Source organism: Nansenia antarctica (assembly GCF_963989245.1).
Source record: "Nansenia antarctica genome assembly, chromosome: 12".
Taxonomy (NCBI): domain Eukaryota; kingdom Metazoa; phylum Chordata; class Actinopteri; order Argentiniformes; family Microstomatidae; genus Nansenia; species Nansenia antarctica.
The window spans coordinates 5100152-5118067 of record NC_137682.1 but is presented as its reverse complement, the minus strand read 5'-3'; the positions used below and the strand labels follow the sequence as shown (position 1 = coordinate 5118067).

Below are 17916 nucleotides of genomic sequence, written 5' to 3'. Positions count from 1 at the left end.
TAAGGCACTTAGCCCTCAGTTACTCCAGGGGGAATGTCCCTGTAATTCGTAATTGTAAATCGCTTTGGATTAAAAGCGTCTGCTAAATAGCAAAAAAAAAAAAAAAAAAAAAAAAATCGCAGGCAAATCGCAGGCTTTGCGATTAACTAATCGCATCATTTCAAATCGCGATTTCGATTTAAATTCGATTAATCGTGCAGCCCTAGTGCATACACGGACACACACACATACAGACACCTGTGTTCTCGGATTACCAGTGTGCAGTAATTAATTCAAAAGCTGAAATGGGCAAACTCATGAAAGGTTGATACACATCGAAGCAAGCAAGTTCAAGGTTTTCAAAACACATAGACCTAGCCCCCTCTGCTTTGTTCACTGTCAAGTAGCCTAAATTAAATGAATAATTTCTTAAAGAGGCCATCTGTAATCTGTACATGGATTTTGGAACTTTTAAATTAATGATAGATATAGGCTAGACATTGATTCTTGAAGAACACACTTTATAAATGCCTCATGATTTTAGATTAATATCTTACCTCATCAGCAGCAAAAATATAGCCTAAGCTTGTTGAATTTGTTTAAAACAATTATGGTTTAAACTATCATGTTGATCTCATGGATGGTCAGTACCGTACTTTAATCCATAGCTCTGTCTATGAATAGCTCTGTCTATGAATAGCTGTGTCTTTTATTATTATTATTATTATTATTATTATTACACCCACTGCAAAGAAAATGCAAGGTACAATGAGATGAGATGCTATAGGCCTATCATAGAGTCCAGTAGTTAAGTAGTCAAGTAGTTTACAAGCAATCCAGCAGTGTGCAAGTAGTTATAATAATATAATATCTTCATTTCTGTAGTGTGCATGGGGTTGGTTTGGGGGTATTGTTGTAGCTTACATATAGTTTTTTTCTCATAAAAACACTAAACAGACAACTTTATTATAGCAACACGAGACATTCCTTATCTATCATCGCCGTTATCAAACTTGAGTTAAGAGTAGGCGTTGTTTAATTGGGTGAAGATAACGTTCACTTACCTGGGACCTTTTATCTAACGGATACAAACGCTCCAAGTTCCTTCCCGCATGATCTCAACATTCTTCAATGTTCGTTCAAGGACCAAGAATTGTATTTCAAAGTGTAAAATAACACTTTTCCCCTTTATTTCGTGTATTTCGACAGCTTCCATGGACAGTATTCCTCACGCCTGCAGGTGTTAGTTGACCGGGCCAACAAGTCTTCCACTTCAGTGCGCATGATCGACGGCTCCCGTGGTGTATGTCCCAGTCGATGATATAAGAAAATAGTGTCATGTTTTCCCTTTCAAAAATGTCACATTAGTAATTGACGGGATAAAGATCGAAAGATAAATGCCATAGATTTGACTGAAAAGTCATAGTACTTTTAGGTGAATGATTTTGTACAATTATGTTTTATTCTTTTTTCTTTTACACATGATTCTCTGTTGCATAATGTCATTATTGTGTTATAGACCAAAACATATTGACAGCTGTTGGTTTTTTGTGATAATCAATTCAGTGCAAGAATAATATCAGCAGAAAACACGCAAAAAACGTTTGGTCTCTGCACTCCACAAAAGTCCAAAGTGTACATTATGTTCTTAAACTGACATCACCCAAAACAAGTAATCTTTACATGCACAAAAATAGAATGTGTGAGTTGCAAAAACAATCTTAGTGACCAGAAATATGAAATCTAAGTGACCAAACACACAAAAAACACTACATTTACATTTGTACATTTTTGGCATTTAGCCTTATTCCAAAGCGACTTACAATCAATACATTTGAATACTAAGCAAGTGAATCATCAATCCACCAGTCGTAGCAGGAAGAGTAATCCAGCTCAGGCCACACTATTGGTCGCCATAACTAATCTCACTGCTGGGAAAAGAAATTCAAAGATTTTATTTGATAATAATGGCCCTTCTTATTCACTTTGTATGCTATTTGTTCAAGCCCCGACCATTTGCCATGGTGTTCTGGTCAAAATTGCGGATCATGTTCTTGATGTGGCTTAGTTTAGCTTTCAGATAGTCACAGCGTTCCTTCTTCTCCAGGAATTTAGGATCCTGTGGAGTCACACAGAAACACACATTATGTCGATTGTAGCACCATTATTCAACCCCCCCTCCCCCCTTCATATAACCTTCTCTTTCTGTTATGCAGATGTGTTACATTTAAATTCCAGAAGCCCCATTTCAATGAAGCAGCAATATTATCCATATGAGTGGGCAGCTTTATTTAAAAAAGAAAATAGTATAATAGTTTCCACAACAGTGACAATTCTAATAAATATTGGTTAAATGGTAAAATGATTACTGATTGATTTTTGGATTTTTGGAATTGTCTTAGACAATGTTAGAGGAATGTTAAGGGACCACCATCACTTACACTCTTTTTCTGCTCATATTTCTTCAAAACCTGCTTAATTCTCCTCTGCTCCTATACAAAATAATCAGAACAACAATACACAATTGAATTGGATGAAATATGAAGATGACAACATAACCAATTTGGTTTGCAATACAGCAAAGATGACAATATCACACTGTGATTTTTTTTAGCAGAACGTTTTGTGCATGATGTGGCATGTAGGCTACTGTACCCTAATTGAAATTGAAATATCATGCTATCATGTTTAACCTTGCTTTACAGAGGAGATCATGCTTGAGGTGGGATCATTAAAACAAATGTGTTTGCTGGTTCACAATACACACTAAATACTGTGAACAGATTTGAGCCATTTTAAGCTACTAGCATGGATTGACATGGTCTCTGCTTGTCTATATAGTACATTACCACCGTCTCAAAACTACACAGTGCCTAGGGGGTAACAATACAATAACGACACACCAGATGAGCCTGTCTGTCCCTTTGTGTGGGGGTCCACCGCTGGGTGCTGGTAGGCAAACTGGTTAGTAGTCGCTCTATGTGTAGAGGGCTGCAAGGGAATTTTCCTGGCTACATAGTGTACAGGTTTTTACTTTTGCCTGCTTGCGTCTCTGTCAGTATGTGAAGGGCATTGAGTTGCATCTTGTAAGAAATGCGCTATACAAATAAAGTTTGATTTGATTTTGATTCGTCTCACCTCCTGGCTGCTGCCATCTCTGAGGAGTTTGCCCATCATGGTGTCCAGCTCTCTGAATTTCAAAAGGGTGACGCTGACGTCTTTGTGAAGGTCCTTGTATTCCTGATACTGGTCATTAAAGATAGCTTTGTATCTCTCCCTGTCCTCTTCAGAGGAAATCTCTGGATACTTCCTTTAGGGATAAGCACAAAGTTATGTTAGACAATGTTTGTTAAATTACATTCTATTAAAGCAAATTCGTACTGCATGTCTCTTAAATTGTGTTAAGGCCAATGCACACGGCATGCGATTTTGTCGCATGACAACATTCGATTCTCAATTCACACCAATGAATGAATGAATGTGAATGGAGAATCGAATGTTGTCGTGCGACAATATCGCATCGCACGCCGTGGTGCATTGTCTCATTGAGATGCATTCAAAACAATGGAATCGAATTCGGCGGTGTGACAAAATCGCATTGGGCTTTACAGTATGTAATCATCAGTCATGGAACATGGTATAAAACCATTACATCTTGAACTAGATTCTTCTCTTGATTGATCTCGGACTTGATTTGTTGTTGTTCCACACTCACATGATGTATTGTGCAATGACATGGGGCTTGGGTACATAGCCTGTGGGTATAGCTCTGTTTAGGGAACCAGGTTCCTCCTGCACCTCAGTGATGTGGTGCAGGATATGTTTGCTGGGCCTCAACGATGGATGATCCATCTCATCCTCAAACACGATCCTCTTGGGTTTAGCCTGGGCCACGGGGATGGAGCGATGCTGCTTCTGAGGTCAGAGTTGAGTGGTTAGATATTTTACGGCAAATCACAATCACGTTAAAAACCTCATATTATCCACCATCTGCACTGTCACCTTCAGAAGTGCTTCCCTCTGGAAGAAGGTTGCGGCTGCCTAAAACAGTAAAGGCCCGCCACAGGCTCAGTTTTTTCCCCTCAGCCGCCAGGCTGCTAAAGGACTCTGGCTTCCCCCTCCCCCCGCCCCCAAGTCTGCTCAGGACTGAATATGCACTGGACCCATTGAAAAACTCTGCACTGCACTTTATATATATATAGCACTATCCAATGCACTGTTGTCTGTCCTGTGTTGTCCTGTTTTTTGCATTTGTTTTTGTTCATGTATACACGTGAAAAAAGCATAAACGCACCTACTGTAACGCCAAAGCAAATTCCTATATGTGTCAAGCATAATGGCAATAAACGTTATCTGAATCTGAATCTGAATCTGAAGTGTTTATCTATGTCCCCCAGTTGACAGACCTGAAGCTTATTTGGCTGCATTAGCTTAACTGGCTGATGCAACCGTTGTTTTCACCCGTAGCCTTCCACCCTTCCTTATCTGACATCGAATATATTAGCTCTGTTGCTTTTCACCCATAGGTGGTTGCTGTGCAAGCTGATAACATGGATTCCATTTAGTAACGATAATAGACTTGGCTGTTACAGCCAGCTGCAGTGCTGGATATATGAACCAATAGTGTCTTCTCCATATACACACACATCAGTAGTATTGCTCTCAAGAACAATGTTGACTCATCCTCACTCATAAAGACATGTTCAATGACCTCTAAATGCTGTATGAGCAGGACACCATCCTCCGAAAGTACTTCACATTTTGCAGTGCAAAGAGTAACTTTTCTAGCATTGAACTGTAAACATCAGAATTGTTGCATTGTTGTCATTGTTTTGATACCTAAAGCATTGATGATGTTTACAGTCATAACGGTAACTTCCATGACCTCTAAGTGCTGTTTGTATTGCTCCAAACAATGAACGGATGTTCTTTTAGACGGCAGTGAGCAACAGTGATGTCACAATGAGTCAGTGTCCTTTCTCAGAGTGTCACACCTTAGACTAGGAAAGGGCAAGGCAGCCAGAGAGACGCAGAGTCATGACGTTAGAATTATAAGGTTCTATCTCCATTTTTGTAAAAATTTAGTTTTTTACATAATCTGATCCATTAGGTGTTTATTAATGCCTGTGTGGTGTTATTTTTTAAATGTTGACATTTTTGAGTTAGTAATTCATAAAATACAAAGGTTCCATCTCACAAAACATAATGGAATGTAAAAACTTTGACGCTCAATATCTCTGAACTGCCCTAAACGGAGATAGAACCTTAAAATTCTAAGCTCACGTCTTGTAAGTTGTTTACAATGATGGGTCATTCACATGAAAGAGGATGTTATTATAATAGGATAGGAAGGATGAGAGTCACTTTGGCATTTAAGAATTGACTTCGAATGACAGGACATGCAAGAGTGCAGAGAGAAGTGATGTGGATGTTTAAAACTGTGGTGGAAAGAAATCTTAGGAGTCATATTGAGATGCAATGTAAACATGTAATAACACTGACAGTGGTATTTACGTATCTTTTAACCAATGCTATTGTTGTTGTTGTTGATGGAGTGCTGTAGTATACTCAGGACTAAATCCAGTTTTGGATAGTACCATTGTAGCTCCATATACCACAGTCTCAACCACCTACCTGATCTTTTTTTTTTTTTAAGTATTTTTTTCTGAGTGGGGCAGTCCCACTCATATTTTCATTTTTATTGTGACAGAGACAGTAGAGATTTGACAGGAAGGATGGGTGAGAGAGAGAGAGAAGGGATGAAATGCAGGATATGTCCGCGGCCGGAATCGAACCGGGAACCCTGCGGTTACATGGTCGACGCTTAGTCTACTACGCCACCTAAGCGCCCCCACCTACCTGATCTTTAAAGAACTCCATCTCTCTGCGGGCAGCCTCATGCCTCCACATCTTCAGACACACCAGGAAGCTGACCAGATACATGAACATATTAATGAAAAGGAAAACCGTGCCAGCCATCTGGCCGCCGTCCACCCGACACATACTGGACATGATGGGGTTATTGCCTATTGTCATGTGACAAAGCCCTCCACGATTGAGGTCATTCAGGTATACGATCCCAGCCGCCATATACAAGAGAAACAAGGCGAGGTTGATGAAGGCTTCTGTTAGTGGCCACCAGGTGGAATCCAGGAGGATGGCGCGGTAATACATGGTCATCCCCATCATCAATAGAATGACGGTTACTATCCATGACAGCCCAACCATTGCTAATATGAAAGGAGTCTTAGGTCCATTATAGTACGGTCCAGATCCATATTCATTGTTAGTGTAAAGTCCAACATTTGACCACTCACTGTCCTTCTGGATATAGGCACAGATACAAGCTAAAACCATACCCCCAAAGAGAAGCTCAAATCCGGCCAGAAGTCTTAATAATCCCGGCCAGGATTTCATATAGGAGTATTTCAACTTGTAGACTTCCACCTTCTCTGCATAGTACTCTGCTGGGTGAATACTAGTCAGCACGGAGTCCTCTGGCGGATAATGGAATAGGTCATCCTCTGTGGGGTTGAACTTTAACAAGGGTTTAGAGGAGCTCTTGCTGGAGTTTCCCAGTGAGTCTGCAGTGTCCCAGTACCTCCTCTCCAGTATAGGACTGACAGGTGGACTCACCCTGGTCCCGTTTGGTCGGATCTTGACCTCTGTGGAGCCTAGGTCAGAAGAGTCACTATCCCCCTTCCTCTTCCACTTTTGGAGGACACTACCCCATGATTGGGGAAGGAGTGTTGTCAACCTCTCCCTGAGGGTGCTGTCATCCCGTCCACCCTCTTTTTGGGCATATGGAGGGGTGCTTGGATTTGAATGGGCAGTGGATTTGGCATCGTCTGATTGGTCCTCGGCTGAGGTCATTTGAGGCACCAGCTCTATTTGGGCTTTTCTCAAGGACGTTGTCTTTGAAGATGAGGAGATCCCATCCACACGGTCGGGGTCTCCTCGCTTAAATATCCTACTCAAGCTTTTCATACTATGTGCTAATGTGAGGAGGTCTGGGCGTAGGCATTCACTAAGGATGGAAGAAAGATAAAGGATACAGTTAGGTCCGAAAATATTTGGACAGTGACACAATTTCCATAATTTTTACTCTGTATGCCATCACAATGGATTTTAAATGAAACAATCGAGAAGCAATTGAAGTGCAGACTTTCAGATTTAATTCAACGGGTTGAACAAAAATATTGTATGAAAAGTTTAGGAATTGCAACCATTTTTATACACAGTCCCCAATTTTCAGGAGCTCAAATGTAATTGAACAAATTAACATACCGGTAATCATAAATAAAATGTTCATGGTACAAAGTTAAACATGACACATTTCATGTTTCAAAATAATAAAACAAGGAAAAAGGCCTTGTGCAAAAGTTTGGGAACCCTGTCAGCTAGTACTTTGTAACTCCTCCTCGGGCAACTATAACAGCTTGCAAACGCTTCTTGTAGCCAGCTAAGAGTCTTTCAATTCTTGTTTTGGGCATTTTTCCCCATTGTTCCTGGCAGAACACCTCTAGCTCAGGAATATTCTTCGGCCTTCTTGCATGCACAGCATGTTTGAGATCTCTCCACAGAATTTCAATAATATTCAAGTCTGGGGACTGTTGATGGCCATTCCAAAACCTTCATCCTTCTTTCCTGGAGGTACTTCACACAACTTACTCAAACTCAACAGTGACAAGACAGAACTCATTCTCATCAGCACCAAATCCACACTCAATAAAACCGGACCCATCACACTCACCATTGAGGACACTACCATCACCCCCTCCCCCCTGGCTCGCAACCTTGGCGTCATCCTGGACCCCATCCTCATTTGATCCCCACGTCAGCTCCATCATGACCTCCTACTTCCACCTCCGAAATATTGCCAAAATTAGACACTGCCTCTCCCCCCCCCCCGCTGCTGAATCCCTCATCCACGCCTTCATCCCCTCCCGCCTTGACTATTGCAACTCCCTACTCACCGGCATCACCTCCCACTCCCTCCATAGACTTCAGATGGTTCAAAACTCAGCCACCCGCTTGCTCACAAACACCCTGTCCCGCGACCACATCACTCCTGTCCTCCACTCTCTCCACTGGCTCCCCATCAAAGAACTTATCAAATTCAAAGTACTCCTCTTCACCTACAAAGCCCTCCATAGCCTGGCCCCCCCTTACCTGACTGACCTCCTTCTCCCCCATCGCCCTACCCGCACCCTCCGATCCTCATCCACTGTTCCCCTCACTGTCCCACCCTCGAATCTCAAAGGCTTCAAGAGACTGTGCTTTTTCATGAGCTGCACCCCGCCTATGGAATTCTCTCCCTCAGCCACTTAATAATAATAATTATTATTATTATTATTATTATTATTATTACTTCATGGTTGATTTTGAGGCATGCTTCGGGTCATTGTCTTGCTGGAACACCCAACCTCTCTTCAACTTCTATTTCTGGACTGACCTTTGAACATTAGCCTCTAGAATGTCTTGATATTTGGTGGAATCCTTTCTTCCTTCCACCTTCCTGCCTGTGCCCCAGCTGCTACACAACCCCAAAGCATAAAGGATACACCTCTGTTCTTCTCTAAAAATGCTTTTTTGCACCCTACTGTATATGGTAATATCTCCTAGTCAGTTCTTCTCTCTTCACAATGTGTTTTTCAAAATGATGAGGCATAAAAACATTTTTAAAAGCAACATTTTATGTCATCTATAGATATTGCTCCTAATATTTGACCTATACAAAGACAATTAGGGTTAGGGTTAGTATTGGCATAATTATGTCACACTTGTTTTCTAACAGTTTAGGTTCTCTATGAGTTTCCTCAATCGCTCCCAGATCAAAAAAGGAGAGCACGAAATGTACACACTCAGTTCCAACAGTTCTCAAGACAATAACAATGGAGGCTAAACTGAACTTTGGCTCAAAGTAGACTGTAAACACTGGATAACAATAATTACATACGGTACATACAGTAACTGTCATAAAAACAAACTGGACTTGAGTAAATAACTGTCAGACAAAAACAGTCAAACTAACAGACTAACACTGAATAACAATAATTACATACATAACTGTCATAAAAACAAACTGGACTTGAGTAAATCCCCTTGAAGATTTTCTTAACATTGGCCCAGCAAAATATACCACAGACAGCTTACCTGGCAAGCTGCACAGTGACCAGTTGTGGAGCAGCAGAACTTTGAGAGCTGTGAGGCAGAAACTAACTGTTGTTAAAATGGCAGCCCCTACACCGGCCCAGTCAGCCCCTCTCAGGTGACTCAGCTCCCTTATCATGGGCGGTTGAGAGGGAAACAGCAGCTTAATGATTAAACCTGCACAGACCTTTGTGTCGGTGCTACTGGGTGGAACCTCTAGGCTAGGCTAATCTGTGGGAGAGTTCTGCTATTAATGTTTCCATTTAGAAAGCCAGATAGAGAGGGAAGAACACTGCTTAAGCAAAAGTGTGTTGTTCTTCAACAAGTGTTTTATGAGTGTTTTGAAGGCAATAATATTTCACATCCAGCTTCATGTTATTCATTTAGTTGTCATTGTTATAAAATAACAATGCTCCCCTGTGTCACTGTCTTAAAACATCCAAATATGAAAAACATAAAAGATAAAAGAAGAAAGAACATTGATGAAAATGTTCATATTAGTATCATGACTAGTTTGTGCAGAGTAAGGACTTCAATAAATTAAAGAGGGACATTCCTTGTGGATGATATCAATTCTACTCTATTAGTCACATTAAAACCCACTATCTAAGATATGCAAAATAGCTTATCTCATATCATCTATGAATAATTCAATTCCCACTGTATAATTATGAACACATTGGATATCTGACACAAGATGGCAGCATACTACAATGTGTGTGACCCCCCCCCCTCTCTCTTTCCCTCTCACACACTCTCTCCCTTTCGGTCGGTCTGTCTCTGTTTTCTCATGTCTGTCCCCCACTGTGGCACTGAGAACACCACCCAGCAGCCATGTTCCTACCTCCACTGACTGTGTTTTCTCAATCATGTGTAAAAAAAGGCTTCGGGCCTGATTTCCCTCCCTCTCCATGGTGGACATGGTTGGATTACAGGGCTCAGTGCAGACGATGCGGGCCAGATTCTACTGCTGTGCCTCGATCCAAACCTGCAGGTATTAGTAGTAGCATTAACCTGTAACGGTTAGGTTGGAATAAGTTAGAATCCATTAAAAAGTGTTTTTTCCTGTCAGGAAATTGCCTGGCTAAAGTGACAGACTTTCTGTCTGACTCCAGAGTCTGGTGAAGCTCTTTAATGAGGGATGTGCCCTATGCTGGTTGAACAAACCATTTAAGATTCACATTTAAGTCATTTATGTCACTTTTAAGTCACTTTTATCCAAAGCGACATACAATAGGTTAGACCTACAATAGGAAGAAAATGCCAACGGCAGTCACAGTGCTATAGAAAAAGGAAGATTATTTATTTTTATTTTTTATTTTAGTCAAAGTTCTGGTTATGTAGGGTGTTAGGGTGCATGTTTGTCTTATAATAATTAATAATTTTGCAGACGCTTTTAATCCAAAGCGATTTACAGGGACATTCCCCCTGGAGTAACTGAGGGCTAAGTGCCTTACTCAAGGGCACACTAGTAGTGGTGTGGTTTGAACTCACAACCTTCTGATCACCAGTCCAACTCACTATCCACTAGACCACCACTACCCCTTATGAACCTTGTCATCAATTTTCAGTCCAACGTAAGGAGCAAGGAACAAGGACCGCTGGGTGCTGGTAGGCAAACTGGCTAGTAGTCGCTCTATGTGTAGAGGGCTGCAAGGGAATTTTTCCTGGCTACATAGTGTACAGGTTTTTACTTTTGCCTGCTCGCGGCTCTGTCAGTATTGATTGATTGATTGACTGATTGACTGAACATTTTCATTGTGTGAAGCGCATTGAGTTGCATCTTGTAAGAAATGCGCTATACAAATAAAATTTGATTTGATTTGATTTTGAAGAGGCCTCACCTAATGCAAAAACAAAGTGTGAGAACTAATGTGTGCGCCTGCACCAAAAAAATGGCTTGAATATTGACCGTTAACATTTCTTTGCAGTGTATAACATGAGTCTGCGCCTCATCCAGGCTACTCAGGAAAGATAGATCGACCCATATGTACAGAAGATTGTCTTAATAGTAAGAGAGAGTAAGATGCTGATTGTGCTTGTGCCCTGTTATCAGTACTTCAGGGTGTGCAATATGATTCAAAAGAATGTCACACACACCACACTCAACTGACTTGATGTGGCCTAACTATTAGCCAATAAATCTCAGCACTCAGAGGGTTAACATTGAACTAATCACAATTTACGTGCAGAGTATAATTTCATAATAACGAGGGCAAGATACAGTATCTTTCGCATCTTCTCAGACCTGAGTGTGAAATGGCATAATTCCATTGTCCAACTTTTCCCTCGATAGTCGACAGTATATGATGTGCAGACTTTCAGAGAGAAGAAACCTCAAGGCAAGGACATCTGACACACACACACACACACACACACACACACACACACACACACACACACCAGGCGGCAGCACTGATTCCCCCTACGGTCTTACCGTCACGCAACAATCTCATCTGGTCCTGTCCTCTGTTGTCCTCTGCTGACACCGCTGAGGCATGTTCAGTTGGGAATAACATGTACACCACTGCACATGAGCATGTGACATATAGAATAGACACACGGCTGTGTTCTACATCGTGAGCTTAGAATCATAAGGTTCTATCTCCGTTTAGGGCAGTTCAGAGATATTGAGCGTCAAAGTTTGTACATTCCATTATGTTTTGTGAGATGGAACCTTTGTATTTTATTAATTACTAACTCAAAAATGTCAACATTTTAAAAATAACACCACACAGGCATTAATAAACACCTAATGGATCAGATTAGGTAAAAAACTCAATTTTGACCAAAAATGGAGATAGAAACTTATAATTCTAACGTCACGACATGACAGAAGATCGTGCCTGTTCTATTCATTACATTTCTACCCTGGCTGACTAATGTGCCACTGTACTTTAGCTCTAGGTGAAGGTCACGTGTTCTGTTGATAACAACGCTCAGAGTGTTGCATTATAGAAATGGAATGAATAGAATGGACAGGTGACTCTCTGTTCCACATGACAGAGGATTTCGTCTGTCCTAACATTTTTTTTTGATTTGATTTATTTTACCTTTATTTAACCAGATCAAATCAGTTGAGAACAAATTCTCATTTTCAATGGCGATCTGGCCAAGGGGCCCCGCCCGGCAAGAATAAAAACGAACATATAAACAGAAATACTCATGGTCAACATAAAACAAATACATACGATACATGAGAACGGCAAAGACAGTGAAGATACAGTACATGAATAATAGCAAATAGAAACAAAATCAGCTAACCTATGTGTGGAAAGAGAGCCAGTGTGTATCCATGTACCCAGAGTCAAATCAATAAGGCTCTGACGTTATGTTTCTACTTTCCCCCTTGACCTTCCCTGTTTATTAAATGGCATCGGTATTGCTGACTTTGACCACTAAGTAGAGGTTGATGTATTGGATGACAAAACACCAATCTAGACAGCTGCCGAGTGGACGCCAGTATTCGATATTATTGCAGATGGACACATTCTGAAAACCAATTTGCAAAATTGCATGTGCGGCTTTCTTAATGAGAAGTGAGATATGATCATAGATCTGAATCTCTGGCCTTGTGGTTGGAGTGATTGAGTCAGATGGAGGATATGTCCAACACACACACACGCAGACACACACACACACACACACGCAGACACACACACACACACACACACACACACACACACACACACACACGCAGACACACACACACACACGCAGACACACACACACACAGAAACACACACACACACACACACACACACACACAAAGACACACAGAAACACACACACACACACACACACACAGACACAGACACACACACACACACACACACACACACACACACACACACACACACAAGCTCTGTCATGGCTTGAGTCCTGACACATGGCTCGGGGCTCTGAAATGGGCCTCTCTCTCTTCACAGCTAAATGAAGCAGCGGAGCCACGGCTGCCTGCCACAGACAAGCTCATTTGTAATGCTCATCCCTCAGACGTAGAAGAGAGAAGGGGATGATGGATGCCAAAATAGGAGATGCTCGCTCAAAAAACATCCACCACTGAAAAAAGCTCCACTCCACTTCCACCACCACCACCACCACCACCACCACCACCACCACCACCCATAAAAACAAGAAGACAGAACAAGTGGATCAATTCCCAACCTTCCTTTAATATCCCCAAGTGTATGCCCAACCACATTAGCAGACAGTGATTGGAGGAGCATTAGCATATTGCAGCTGGTAGTAGCCTCTGGGGCAAGACAGGGGAGAGGTAGTGGGCACATAATTCGATAAATGGCTTCCTCTGCCAGTGTTGGCGTCCCAGAGGGACCTTTTCACACTCCGGGTCCCTGCGCCGCCTCTGAAGGAGGAGGAGTTGCATAACAGCAAGGGAGTGAGTGGCCACACGGCCTTATGGGAAAAGGGCTTGTCATCCTCTCTTTTGTGATTAGCCTCTAAGTAATGAGTCCGCTGAGTATCTTTCATAAACATGAGCATAAACTAGCTACTTGTTAAGTCAAGTTTATACATTAATGGGTGTGGCCAGCGCATATTTCACCTTGGAATCAGGCCTAAGCAGCTGGATGTCCCTGGAGGACAATGTTTATGTTAATATCAATACAGAATCCTTTAATCATGTTTTAGGACATTGCCCTCTGCATTGTTTGTTTATCGGAGTAGCACATGTTAGTCTCAGTATGTCACTGCACCGTTCGGGTTCTCTGTCAGCGCAATGTTCCTTGGCTCCTTGCTGCAACTAGCCTAAAAAACAAATGTGCTTAGGAGAATTTGAAAACATTGTAATGGAGGTTGTTTTTTTTCTAACAGAGCTAATGCCAAAGAACACTGGTGAGGCTCTTTAATGAGGACTTTTGACCTACGCTGGTTGAGTACCCTCTGTATCTTTTTGAATGAAACGAACCACGATGCATGTTTGTCTTATGAACCTCCTCATCACTTTTCGGTCACAAGCAAAAGGAGCAAGGAACATGAGGCCTCGTCTAAATGCAAAGACAAAGTATGTGAGAACCAATATGTGACAGGGTTTGATGAAAAGGTCCGCAAGTCTGGCAACGTCATTAATCCGTTTTTTCCATCACCGAGCCGAGAAATTCACCCTCAAAGTATTCACAGCCACATTTCACAGGTAGGTAATGGGTGGGAACAATACCTGGTTAACTCCACCCCAACCACTCCCTCAAGACAACCACTCCCCCATTACACTATCTGTCATTATCTACCTGTCATCTCTCAGTGCGGTTGTCAGCTAACCCTCAGGAAACAAACTTGCAGGGCTGACATGTTTAAATTACTAAATAATAATAATAATAATAATTCAAGATTCAGTATTTTTTAGTATGTTTAGTAGGTCTGCAACAAATGTATTTATTCATTATGTTTTATCTTTGGCAACCTATTTCTTCCTCCCACCATCTAGCCTATTAGTTTCATATAATTCTAAGTATAGGGGGAGGCATAGTTGTTGTGAGCACACAGTTTCAGTGGTTTGATAGCTGATGCTAACAAAGGCGCTATCTACCTTATTCACAAAACAACAAACAACTGTTTGGCTAACAGGTTAGGCTAGGTTACGGTAGCCTAGTAAACAACACATGTAACCCACTAAAACTTACCCAAGAACACAGCAGAAGGTCTGTCTGCAGACGACTGTGCCATGAATAGTGAACTGATGTTGAGATCAATGTCTGAAATTCCATCAGTCTTCTTCGTCATCGTCATCTTCAGATTCCTGTTATGTATATAGTCCAATATGAAGGAGTTCATTAATTGCCCACTGTCGATATTTCTGCCGGCTTCTGAAATTCTGTTGATAGCATTAGTGAGAGCGTCAGCATCCATCTTGTAAACTTGTCAACAAACAGGTCCACACGCACATGGCTACTTAAATACAGCTGGGGTGTGGGTGTGGCTACACACACTGCCACACTAATACCCCCCACCCGACTTTGCTAACTAACTGTAGGTATTTAGTGAATGTAAAACTGTTGGTTTATGATATCGAGTGGGTTCTTCATCGTTTCAATTTTCGTCCTATGCCAAAAAACGGAAAACACATTTTTTCACAACAAGACTTGTTTGGCTCGATTACGAGGTTTCACAATTCCCTGCACGGACAATGGCTTGGATATTCAGCAGAGCTAACGCCAAAGAACACATGAAAGAAAATGGAGAGCATCAGACAGTAGCTGAAGAAAGTTTTTTAATGACCAGACCTCCTCTTGTTGGTACAACTGTCACCTGCAAAAGAACAACATATACAGAGAACATACCATCACCGGTTGCCATCCATAAAAAGTTGGTTTATTCTGGTCCTACATTATGTGGCAGTGTACACATAACAATGGTACATGTATACATTACTTTTGAAAGTTTTGACCCTGTACAGTCTGTTAAGTACAGTCTGATGCTATAAGAAAGTAGCCTATTCTTATTAATAGATAGAAAAGATTTGGGGGTGTATTTAGATTGTTTGCTTGTTCAGATGTCATCAGCGTACTGACAGGGGTACTGACATTCATTTCCTTACCTCTCCATGTTTCAATATTTAGATGTTTTTGGCTACTTTGCAAAACAAGGACTTTCATTAAAAGCTATTGAAATGATGTTTGGGCATGGAGGAAAAGGAAGAAACCGACCTTGCTGTAAAAAAGAAAAATAAAGAAATAAAATGAACTGGAGCATACCCTATTCATGCTGAAAGAAATATACAGTATGTCTGAATGGAAATTCTCTAGTATGATGTGGTAGAGAACAATACTTTTAGATTATATTTCTATCTGTAATGCTCTGAATGTAGTGGTGCCCCCACTAAAATATGCCACTGTGATATCCCATTTGTCCCATTTTGCTCTGTGACAACCACAATGAGGTCATATTCACGGGACACCCACTCGTGCTGCTTCCAACCCCCATGGGCCAAAACGGACATCTGTCACTAAAATGAGGTATGGCTCTAGTGTTTCTCTTCTTTTTTTTCCTCAGCTTTCCCTCTCTGCCAAATGAAGTACCTAATGACAGTGCTCTCTTCTCTCTGAAGTAGCACATTCAAGCACCTGTGATGCCTATTGGTAGTGCACTATACAGTACACACTACAGGCAATCTGGGGAAGGAGGACACTGGGGTTTCCCCCATTCTGAGCGAATTCTAAAAGCAAGGTCTTGGTAGCAAATTTGGCTGAATACAAGTTGTTGGTTTGGAGTCTGTAGTGTTTCTTATGATGATGATGAATTAATGAATGAAGAAGTGAAATCTCCCACATACTGAGGAGGAGCTTAAACCCTGGTATGCTGGAACAACAAGTGAGACCTCAATCAGGTACTCCTCGAATCATCTCATAGGTAGAGTCACTGATTGAAACAGAGACCATGGTGGAGGAGTGACTTCTCTTAGATGGAGTGGACAGTATGGGGGCAGTGAAGAGTCATGCTTGATTAACTCAAGTAAAAAAAACTCCGAAAGATTCATGCTTAATTAAGTCCTATTCACAGCAACCTGAACATGTAATTAAGTGAAGTGCTCTCTGGACAACCTGACCTATAAACGGATTCTTACAGGTGTGCACTTGGAACTCGAATTTGATGCGGTGATTTGAAGACTCTCAGACTACAACATCTAACCAACTTTTCTGACATGCCAGGTGATCGTACTGCTCAGTAATGACTGTAGTCAGACTTTTGGGAACACAAGAGTGAATATTATTGTTACTTTAACCAAATATTTTTGGTTAAAGCAAAGTTAGGCCAAAACGTTTATCGTCTATCTATCCCTGAATGAAATAAATACGAAAATGAAACATTGGGTCTCCTATTTTGATTGTGGATCAGCTACTATTGTTTTGGAACTAAATACTTCACACATTAAATTACCACAACTCTCAGTTAAGGGATCTGCCACAGTGTATTGTTTTTTTTGTCAGTTATCTGTAATAAATAGTTTCCTAATTGATGGGGTTCAGTGTATTTGACATGACTCAAATATTTATGGATTTTCTTAAGAGGTAATTTATTGAGGGCCTTGGAGTTTTTGTGTCGACGAATTCACTGTCTATAACCATCCAACTATTTCTTTAGCACTTTATTTGTATTCTTTCAGATTTTTTTTTAAATATTGATTTTCTTCACATCATTTTAAAACAGGGAATGCATTGTTATACAGTATCACATTACTGCAACTCTCTAGATTTGCAACTCTAGAAATCCTAGGTTCCTAATAAAATAAAATAAAAACTCAGTAAAAAAACAAACAACCAACAAAAGTAGCATAAACTCAAAATGTTAAATCATCAAGCCATCCAAAAGGTTTTGCTCCATCGTCATTTTTGCACAGAACCATGCAAGGGGTGGGGTTGGTTTCTCAGTTCGGTCGGTATCGTGTGCCTGTCGCCATATCCCAGCTGACTTCAAGCCATGCCATTATCTGAAGACCAGTGGAAGCTCTGATTTGTAGTGATGAGAAAGGTAGACTACATTTTTCGTAATTTTGTGAGTATGAATGTGCAGCATCTCTCAAACACATCCTCAAATGCTTTACTTCCTCTCTCTCTCTCTCTCTCTCTCTCTCTCTCTCTCTCTCTCTCTCTCTCTCTCTCTCTCTCCCCCTTGCGTTCTCTCTCTCTCCCCCTGACCTGTTCAGTGTTTTTAAATTGGTTAGTATAAGTAGAAAAAGAAAGAAAACGTTTTCCAAAACATTTTAAGATATTGTGTAATGGAGGCAATGTTATGCATTACATTAAGACAATTTCTTTGAGTTTTTGAAGA

At 41.1% G+C, this 17916-nt stretch overlaps 1 protein-coding gene across 1 annotated transcript; it reads right to left on the bottom strand.

Moving 5' to 3' along the window:
• Positions 1 to 1420: 1420 nt before the first annotated feature.
• LOC308168220 (MARVEL domain-containing protein 2-like) lies at positions 1421 to 9151 on the bottom strand. The gene is made up of 6 exons (XM_080542725.1): positions 9136 to 9151; positions 5839 to 7006; positions 3695 to 3894; positions 3118 to 3289; positions 2421 to 2471; positions 1421 to 2098 (listed from the first exon to the last, which is right to left on the bottom strand). Exons 2-6 carry the CDS (start codon positions 6964 to 6966, stop codon positions 1973 to 1975), a joined length of 1677 nt encoding a protein of 558 aa, XP_080398851.1. The 5' UTR covers positions 6967 to 7006; positions 9136 to 9151; the 3' UTR covers positions 1421 to 1972.
• Positions 9152 to 17916: the final 8765 nt, after the last annotated feature.